This window comes from Primulina huaijiensis, chromosome 11, assembly GCF_012295235.1.
Source record: "Primulina huaijiensis isolate GDHJ02 chromosome 11, ASM1229523v2, whole genome shotgun sequence".
NCBI lineage: Eukaryota > Viridiplantae > Streptophyta > Magnoliopsida > Lamiales > Gesneriaceae > Primulina > Primulina huaijiensis.
In genome coordinates this window covers 23,532,249-23,542,773 of record NC_133316.1, presented here as the reverse complement: position 1 = coordinate 23,542,773, position 10,525 = coordinate 23,532,249, and the positions used below count along the sequence as shown (strand labels likewise).

Sequence of the window (10,525 nt, the reverse complement as noted above, 5' to 3'; positions counted from 1 at the left end):
TATAATAATTAAAGCTGAAACAAGAGTAGTGGGGTCAAACCTACCTTGCACCGTTATCGCCCAACCAATTTATGGTACATGAAACTCATGTGTATCCATACAATTCATGTACACGAAACTTTAATTATTTTGTTTGACATATTATTATTATTATGATATCAAGTTTTAGAAACAATAAAATCGTAAAAAGAGTTGGCCTCAGTTGGGGCCCACGCACCCAACCGAAATCACACGACCCGTACCATTTCCCAACCTCCAGCGCTCATCCACCCCCGCCACGCTGCTCACCCTTTGCACGTGCAGAGTTCCTCACACGTGTCAGGATTTGTTACCATAAACGACAAACATCGACTATGAATCAATAATAACGTTCCAGATTAACCCCTCGGATTTGGCCGAATTTCCGGTCTGACCGAATCTCTAATCTTATTATTATGCTTTTATCATTATTTTATTTTAGTGTCAGAGTATTTCTTATTCAAAAATTAATTTTTGGTTCGTCAATATATATGACAAATTTCATATTTTAATTTACATTATTTGATGATATTAAAATACACTTTCGATTTAACCCCACTCGTCGGTCAACACAATACGAAGAAGCATTTTGGCTATCCAATTAATATTTGCTTTCGTTAAATGTTTTGAATTTTAGATTAAAAACAACATTATTACCAATAAAAAAAACCCGAGAATGGCTATTTCAAAAGGTATTTTGTTTTACTTTAAAAAAAAAGAGATACGTATTTGAATAAACAAATTATTATTATGTTTGATTTTAAAAACATTGATAAATAGACGGTGTTTCGACTTATCCGAAATGATAATTCACGAGTCCTTAAAAGCCACACCCAATCCCTTAAATACGCCAACACCCCTTGTTTTGCATGACCATTTATTTCTTCTCCCTTTCATATTTTCCCTCTCCTTCTCTGTGTCTCCACCTCAGTTCCGAACCATCTCCGGCAGACCGAGCTGTTATTATTCTGGTATAAATTCACGCACAGGCTTAGGAAAGGGGGAGACACACTACAGGTTTCGATGGCGGTTGAAGCTCGGCATCTCCATCTTTTTCCTCCACAGGTCCTTAGCAATGGGTAGGTTCACTTATTTCTGAGATGGGTTTTCAATTTTTATGTTCTCTTTCCTGGATGTTTGTCAAGGTATGGGTTTGAATATTCTCTGAATGAATAATGTAGAAATTTGGTGATGAACGGTGTGGAAGTTAATGGAAACGTCTATGGAACTCCGATGGCATATGGGGTGATGACGCCTTTATCAGGGATGAGTGCGGCTATGGATGCCGCCGTTCCTATGTACGGCTCAGCGTTCGCGAATACTGTTACGCCAAAAGCTGTGGCGATGAAATCTGATAGTGGCATCACCTGCGCCATGCCTGTTTCGAGGAAGCGTTCGAGGGATCCGGTCAGTCCTCTGCTTTCGACGACATTCACGAACGTTTTACCGAGCCAGAGTGCGAATAATCGTTGCGGTTCGTTCAATTTTCTCGGAGAGGATATCTCGTCGCATATTCAACAGCAGCAAATGGAAATCGATCTTATCATCTCCCAACATGTACGTACTTGTCGATATTCTCAGTCCAGTTACATTTTAAATAACGATTTAATGCATTTGCAGTTTTAATTAATAATGCTGAAAAATATTTGGACAGACGGAAAAGGTAAGGATGGAAATGGAAGAGAGACGTCGAAGATATTCCACGCGCTTCGCTGCGGCTGTTCAAGAGAACATAGCAAAGAAGCTGAAAGCAAAAGAAGAAGAAATAGAAAAAATCGAGAAGTTAAATTGCGCGCTGGAGGAGAAAGTGAAATTACTGTGTGTTGAAAATCAGATATGGAGGGATTTGGCACAGACAAACGAAGCTACTGCGAATGCTCTGAGATGTGATCTTGAGCAAGTCCTAACTCACGTGCAAGATGAACACCAACAGCATCTGATACAACGGCGCCGGGCCGATGAGGCGGCGTTGCTGGACGACGTACAGTCTTGTTGTGGCAGCAACTACGAAGAAATCGGCACGCTGGCGTCGGCCGAAAACCAAACGACGGACAACGCAGATTACGGGGTCAAGAGTGGTAACAGGACTTGCAGGAGCTGCGGGAAAGAGGAATCTTGCGTGTTGCTTTTGCCTTGCCGGCATCTGTGTCTTTGTGCGGTCTGCGGGTCGTTTCTGCTTACTTGCCCCGTTTGCAGCTCCATCAAAACCGCTAGCCTCCACGTTAATCTCTCCTCGTGATTCATTCTTCCGCTTTACCTTCAAGAATTTACGATAAATAGAAAAAAAAAAAAAAAAAAAAAAAAAAAAAAGAGAGACAATTTGTTCATTTTACTTGCAATTACCCGATTGAAATTAATGGTCCTTCATATTTTGCCTAAAAATCAAGGGGAACTCAACGGACCACCCATGTCAGCTCACCCACGTAGGACTCGCGAAAATGTCGCTGTAGTGGTGAAAACGACAGGGTTGGATTCAGGCGGCACCGAGGAAAGCTCGGCTGCTGTGTAATTTGTATAATGGGGTACGGCAACCCACTGTACACGCAGACATACACACAAGAATCAATACACTTGTTGGATTGGAGTCCCCAAAAATTAAATATTTATTAAATTATTGTTAATATTAATATATTACGAGCAAGGACAAAAGTACGGAAAGCTAATCAATCTGGAACTAATTTAATGTTATTTTACGAAGAATTTATTCATAATAAATCTTTGTATATATATATATATATGTAACCGACGGCCGAAGATAGGGTAGGCATCGGAGACAGAGTAGCTAAGGTGGTGGGGCTAATAGATGCGCGTACCGTGCACGTGCGTGGTTTGTTTAAGGGGACCCAAACAACCCTCTTTCTTGTGTCACTTTCAAAGGAAGCATGACAGACTACCAGGATTAGAGTACATGTCACCACATATATAATAATAATGAATAATATCAATTAGTAAATAAATCGTTAAAAATCTTACTAAAAAAATTGAGATAAAAATCACAATAAAAGAACAAAAAATACAGCTACGTAAACTCTTTTTCATGTTAACAAGAATAAATTTTCACAAATTTCATAATTGTGCATCCTAAAATTATATATATGCTTTCTGAATATTGTCGTGAAAAGTGTTTTTGTGAAGAAATCTGATGAGTTTTCACTTAATTGAATGTAACGAATATCAATATATTTATTTTTCTCAAGCTCTTAGCTTAGGACGAATATGTTTAGTTCCGTCGTTTTTTATGTATCTTTTTGCATTTGAACAACACATACAGCATTATCTTCATATAGTGTCATAGGCTTCTTGTCGAATGATAATCCACGTGAAATTTGGATATGTTGGGTCATTGATTTTATTCACACACATTCACGACTTGATTCATGTAGTGCATTAATCTCGGCGTGACTTGATGAAGTTGTACGAGTATTTGTTTCTGTGAACGCTAAGAAATTGCAGTGTCTCCACAAGTAAATACATATCCGGTTTGGGAACGTGTCTTGTGTGGATTAGATAAATACCCAGCATCAACATAACCAATTATACTTTTATTGGTATCTTTTGAATACAAAAGTCTCAAATCTGTCGTTCCTCGTAGATAACGGAATATATGTTTAATTCTGTTCCAGTATCTCTTTGTTGGATATGAGCTAAATCTTGTCATTAAATTTACAGCAAAATATATATCAGGTCTTGTAAAATTTACAAGATACATAAGGGCACCAATAACACTTAGATATGGTATTTCTGAACCAAGAATAACTTCATCATCTTCACGTGAACGGAATGAATCTTTTTCTATGTTTAATTATAGAACAACCATTGAAGTAGTTAAAAGATTTGATTTATCCATATTAAAACGTTTAAGGACATTTTCTGTATAATTTGACACGTGAACAAATATTTCACGTTATTTTTGTCCAATTTGCAAACTCATACAATATTTTGTTTTTTTCAAGGTTCTTCATTTCAAATTATTCCTTCAAGTATGACACAACTTCTTGAATTTCCTTATTCGTTCCAATTATATTTAAATCATCAACATATACAACAATAATTACGCATCCGGATGTTTTTTTCTTAATGAAAACATAAGGGCATATTGAATTGTTTACACAAATTCTATCATTATGTGTTGGACTGTCAATAATTGGATCACCCGTTGTCTTATGAACTTCACGTTTCAGATGTTCATTCTCGTACGTGAGCGGATGTGTTAGTTATTTCACATCGTTTGGATAAAATCTCTGGAAGATTTATATATGTATTTGAACAATCATATCTCAGTAAGTTAATTTTTACAGTTGAGTTAAGCACAAATCCAAATATTAGCATACAGCCATGTTCTTCGCTGGTTAAGCTATTGATTCATGAATTCATCAGTCATATGTCATGTAGAGTAAATTTTTTCCTTTTAAAAAAACTAATGGATTTATCGTTTTCGGAAAAAGAAAAGGAACCATAAAAGACTATCTCTGTGCTCGTAATTTCAGGTCTGAATTCGTGAAGGTTGATATAATGTATTTATTACAATTTAAAAAAATAATATTCGGCAGATTCAATATAGAAAATGGTCAGAGAAACAAAAAAAAGGACATGGTGATAACAATAAATTTATGGTGAGAAAAGCTGATGAATTAAGGGAGTTCTATATTATTATTATTATTATTAACATCTCTTGTTTAATTATTACTATTATTATTAATAATAAACATCTGTTGTTTGCATGCCTGATTTCCGAAATGAGTGCATTTACGTTAAAATATTCTTTACAGATAACAATAAAAACATAAAACCAATGGGATGCGTGGGACTTAACTAATCTTGTTGATATCTTATAATTTGATCCTCTTTTTTAAATTATTTTTTTAATATAGATTTGTCATTGTGTACAGATAATTTCATTATGTTTTTATTTATTGATTAAATAGATATTTAAAGACTGTTTTTACTCAAAATATGCTATCGTTTGTTCTAAACAGTTGGCAAAATCTAATGGGGTTTGTCAGGACGCAAAAATATACTGTAATGGATATTTGATTTGCTGCCAATAGTAACTAGTAATTGTTTTTACATAATTTAATTTAGTAATTTTATGTTATTTAAAAAAACAGATTATTTAATATTTTTCCATATTATATGTATATATATTGGAATTGAGTGGGCTGTGGGTATCCCAATTAGGGAAGTAACAAACGTAGAGATCTTGGATGGCCCAGCGTGTTGAAGAGGAGCATCTGTCGCTTTACGACCGGCATGCCCTCCCCATCTACACGTCATTCCCATTTTTGAACCACCTTCTCCTCCATTGTTTCCAATTTTCTTAATAAATATATACTCCTTTATTTAATTTTTTTTTTAAAAATATCATCGTAGAGATGAAAGGAAGGAGTAATTCTATGTAATGAAGTAAAAACGAAAGTTGAGAAATTGGAGGGGATTAAATGAATATATAAATTTATAAGAAAGTTAAGTAAATGATGGTCACAGAATTATGTTTTGAACTCGTATATTTTTCTCATAGAATGTAGTTAAATGTTAGAACTTGAATTATCAATATTTATATCAATTTTCACAAAAATATAAGAAATTTGTACGATCTTATTATATTAAAATAATTAAAAAATACTCATAACGTAACATGAACTAACCCCGTCTTTCCATAAACAAAATTTGTAGATATCATCGAATGACGTCGGTCGGTAAACAAATTTCAATTCTAGAATGCAGAAGACATTGACGGAAATTGGCTCCAACTTCCATCTTCTGGCCCCGTTTTGTTTATTACGAATTACCATCATCATTATTATAAAAGTTACATAAAAAAAAATAATAAACACTTATTTATATCTACAATCAATACCTTGGAAATTTATTTTTCCTCCTTGGACTGATTCTAATATATATTCAATAAATAGTCGTACGTGAAATGGGTTGACTCAATCCATATTTAAAAAAAAAAATACTTCTGAAATGAAAAATAATGTTTTCATAGACATGATCGGATTGAAGATTCATATCATAAAATTGACTGATAAAATGATCTCATATTAAATTTTATACAATTAGTAATGCTCATATTTTACATACTACATATTTTCTAAACAAAACTTCTCTTTCAAATTGAAGTGATCTAAATTGAAAACAATTTAACATTAATAGTTCAATATTATTTGATCTAACTTAAAAAAAATAATAACACGTATCTTTCACTCCTATAAATATAAGAATCTGATGCCGTCCTATTTTTAAATTGGTTTTTTTTGTCTCTTAGCCACTATTTTTTATGTTTCAAAAAATATAAAATTTATCTAAGAATATTGGTCTTTTTTAAAAAATTATATATAAAAATATATGATTTTTTTTAGAAAGTCCTAAAATGCGTCTGGGCGTACATGGGATGGTCATGTCACTTTTGATAACGGGGCCCAAATCCCAAATCGGACGGTTGATTAAATAGCATATCATCATCAGATTTCTAACAAAATGGGCATCTTATCTTTGAGATTTAAGTGGGAATTGTCAAAGGAGAAATTGAGTGCAAGCTAAATAATTGTCGTAATTGGAACTTATCACGGGAGTTGGTGCTTGGATCAGTTGAATGGTGCTACGTGTATTTGGGATCTCCCCATTCCAATTTTTTCAAACGAATCATCACCTCAAACCATTTATAGTAATCAATCAATTGCATCTCAAATTCTTATATGCACAGGGAAAGAGAAAAAATCTTAGTAAGTTTTTAATGTAACACTCCGTGTAAAAAATTATTGTATCTATTAATTATAGAAAACTAAAAAAAAAATTGATTAGAGATGTTACATATATATCGCTATACAATTTAGTGCACAAAGAAAAATCACATACTCATTCATGCATGATGATTTAAAAAAAAAAAAAAAAACCCCTCTTTAAACTATCAAAACAATAGTAAAGCTTAAATTTGCAATTGTTATGCTATGCATTTGGGGACATAACAACTTTAAAAAACATGACTTTACCCATTAAAAACGAGCAAACCATGGATAAAGTGATAGTCGAGTGAGAGAATAAAGGAAGGATATATGCCCATACCGTGCTTCTTTTCATAATCAACTTTTTGTACAATGCATGTAAGGGCATGGAAATGTGTTTGTCACACCATTTGTCCATTATCGAGACATGTAAGGACTTGTAATCAAATACTTAGTTGGAAGCATATAAATTTGGATGCTGCCAAAGCTAGCGTGATGGGTAGGTACCCCCTCTGCTTTCTCACGTTACATTTTGTTAACGGTTTTCCCACCTCTATTCTCGTATGGAAGAAAAGTGACAAAAAGATAAGTTTTTATTCCAAAAAATCAACTATATAATCCATTATTCGCTGACGAGGCTAAAAATAAAGTACATTGTTTATGGTAACTAGTAACAACCCCACATACACTAAAAAAGAACCATCAAAAGGCGGAGTGGCGTCGATTCTTTGTTTCGTAAGTTTGTGAGTACCATCTTTTAAATTAAAGAAAAACGAGAGCATCGGAACCCACTTAGCAAAATACATGTTCTAGCCTAGGACAATAAAGACTGCTTCACTAATAATCCATTAGCTAGTAAGAGGAAAAGGAGATTTTGGTGGGAACCCCAACTACCCATTAATCTTTGCTTTATATTATGATATCATTTATGCTCGCCGGCTATTCTTTTTCTCAACCTCACCAGTTCTAACACGAAATCATTTTAGTGGGAAACCTTTTCCGGTGGAGCCAAATGTAGACAACAAGTAACACATGATCGAATATCACCGATATCCAAGATATACGCCATAAAATGGATTATCTAAGTGAGTGGGTGACATTAATCAGCTACATTTGTTGACTGGGTTGTTTATGAGATGATATTTAAATATATCAAGCGTGAATGGCAATAATATTCATGGAGCAAGTATGTAAGGCTGTAACGGAGTAGGTAGTTGAGGATTCGGGACTGAGATCGGACATACCCATGTTTTTACAACGGGGGAGGGGGATTTCTTATCTAAATTACATACAAGTGAGATTTGAATTCGATGGTAATTAGTATTCTCCTAGTCGGCCAAAATAATCAGAAAAGTGATTCTAAATACTAATAATTCGATATCAAAGACAAGTGGGGAGGGATATATAGAATGGATGGATGTCCTCGTATGTTTTGAAATCTTGCCCTAACTTTTTTGTCCCAAATTTGTTTCCAACAGTGAACTAAACAGTAAGACTGGAGATTTGAAAGGTGACACGACCAAGAATCAGCCATCCACTTTTAAACCAAGTAAATTTCCACACCACCACTAAATATGGGAATGCATAATGCTGTGTTGGCAACTACTACGTGCATAAATGAAAGAATCCCTTTGGCCCACCATTGATGGACTTTACAAAATCAACACCCCCTACCCTACCCTACCCTATCCTATCCTACCCTACACGCCAAGTTGATCAGTGCATGATTAAGACCATCAAAGTGGTCCTCTTACAATTTCCTGGCAATGTTGGTAAAATTTTTCATGTTCATCCACCTTTTAGATTACTTCTTTACTAGAATAATTAACATTCCAATAGACGTTGGCCGATTTGCTACGCAATTTCCCGTTCTACCTAGTCACCGTCCTCCTGCATCTTCACCTTCCCTGAGATTTTTGGATCCACCAGCCATGTAGATCATTTGCTATACCAACTCAAGAACTTCCCACCTATTAAAGGGTCTCTATTGAGCATACATTGCACCAAGCACGTTTACTTTTACCAGTGAAATAGTTCAGATCACAAGTTGACATTATAGCATTAAATTGGGAAGGACAGCTATTATAACTTATAAGACGTGGACTTTCAAATATTTAATAAGAAAAAGGTAGTGCTTTAGTTACCCATCGAAGCTGAAGAAATTGCCAACCTCTTACGGCATCATGAAAAAATCGTAAAAATTGCCTATAATTAATGCTTAAATCAGATAACCTTATACCACACAATTCATTAAATTGAAGAAAATGAAAACCACTTAACGTAACGCCAAAAGTCTCTTGACTTGATGATACAATCTTTTCTACTTAAGCGATAGGTAGTATAGATTCTAGCTCCCCACCCCCCAATGTATGTATCAAAAAGAAGAAAAACCTTACGACTTACATCATGTTTTTACTAGCCACTTCAGGAAACTTGATTGTAGAGCCGAAGTTATTTAAGAATAAGATCAATATTGCGTGAAAATAAATCTTTATAATTCATTTCAACATGTATTCGCTCGGGATAAAAACAAACCCAGTTAACAATTATAACCCACGAGAATAATGAAGATGTAACGAGGGCCACGAGGCCATAATTAGTCACAGATGTTCCTGTGATCATTCCACAAGAGCCCAAAATTTCAAAGTTGGAATCAGAAACCCAATCTTGTCAGTACAAAAAAGGGTCACCCCACAACAGATTGCAATTCATTTAATGCCCTCTGGGCCACCTGAAAAAGGCCTGATATAATGAACTGCAAGCCTGTTTCTGCAAGTATTCGAAATTATTAAATTGATATCACCGAATCTGATATTTTGGGTATTATGATAGGACGGAGACTGCAGGCCAGAGCCCCACCATTGCTATTCTGTCAATCGATGTAGACTTCGTAGTTTTAGGAGACATGGATATTCCAAACAGTTGATGCGCATTCATTTCATCAACGTGAAATGTAGGTCGACCTTTCCTTGTATTCTCGCATGGAAGAAAAGGACGACACACCACAATTCTTACCTATACCTCGTTATTTCTTTTTCATGTGGAAAATATTTTAACTTCACTTGCAATAGTAAATTTTCATCTCAAATGAAATCTAACCACTTTACTCGCCAACCTAATAAACGAGTGTTGCAACAAAGAGTATGCAAAGGATTTTGTTTAACATGACAGTAACGATGATGCGTATCATATATGAGTGTTGTCTCAGATGTTATAACAACTTGTGACAATACGCTGCAGAATAATAAAACACACAAATAAATAACTTAATTAAAAATAACACATAGATAATTATACACAAGTGACTCAACTCAAAATAATCATTAGAAAATAAATCGAGTTTATAAAATCAATACTAGTAAAGAAACGAAAAATAATCCTCTTTAACAAGTCGAAGAAATAAATTGCATCCTAAAATATCAATAACAAAAAAATCAAAACACAATAACGCAAATCTGTGTGATCGAAATTCGGAGCAACAAAGTAAATTTTCAATTAAGAATTTGTATGAATGTTGTTTTCAAATATCTCCAACACGTCACGCCAACCCTCTGAATCAGCGATGCTCTGTCTTTGCGAGTTTTTCGAATCATCTCCCACACTTGATAATTCGTTTGATCATACAATGACAGCGCAAATGCTGGGAAAGAAATTTATGAATTCTTTTTGAAAATTTTTAAATCTCATATATATCTCAAAATCATGGCTCTTGATACCAATTTATTGAATGTTTAGAAAACAAAATAAAAGAATAACAATAAGAGATGATATTAGAACGCAAA

At 34.4% G+C, this 10,525-nt stretch overlaps 1 protein-coding gene across 1 annotated transcript; it reads left to right on the top strand.

Annotated features, from left to right (window-relative positions):
- Positions 1 to 892: 892 nt before the first annotated feature.
- LOC140987130 (probable BOI-related E3 ubiquitin-protein ligase 3) lies at positions 893 to 2,650 on the top strand. Its single transcript, XM_073455536.1, has 3 exons — positions 893 to 1,097; positions 1,200 to 1,575; positions 1,673 to 2,650. The coding sequence occupies exons 1-3, from the start codon at positions 1,042 to 1,044 to the stop codon at positions 2,255 to 2,257; spliced, it is 1,017 nt and encodes a 338-aa protein (XP_073311637.1). The 5' UTR covers positions 893 to 1,041; the 3' UTR covers positions 2,258 to 2,650.
- Positions 2,651 to 10,525: the final 7,875 nt, after the last annotated feature.

Excerpts from the sequence above, each read along its gene's own strand:
- LOC140987130 (XM_073455536.1), top strand. The coding sequence starts at position 1,042 with ATGGCGGTTGAAGCTCGGCATCTCCATCTTTTTCCTCCACAGGTCCTT. Across the intron at positions 1,098-1,199 it reads CCACAGGTCCTTAGCAATGG|AAATTTGGTGATGAACGGTG; the intron begins GTAGGTTCACTT and ends TGAATAATGTAG. Across the intron at positions 1,576-1,672 it reads ATCTTATCATCTCCCAACAT|ACGGAAAAGGTAAGGATGGA; the intron begins GTACGTACTTGT and ends ATATTTGGACAG.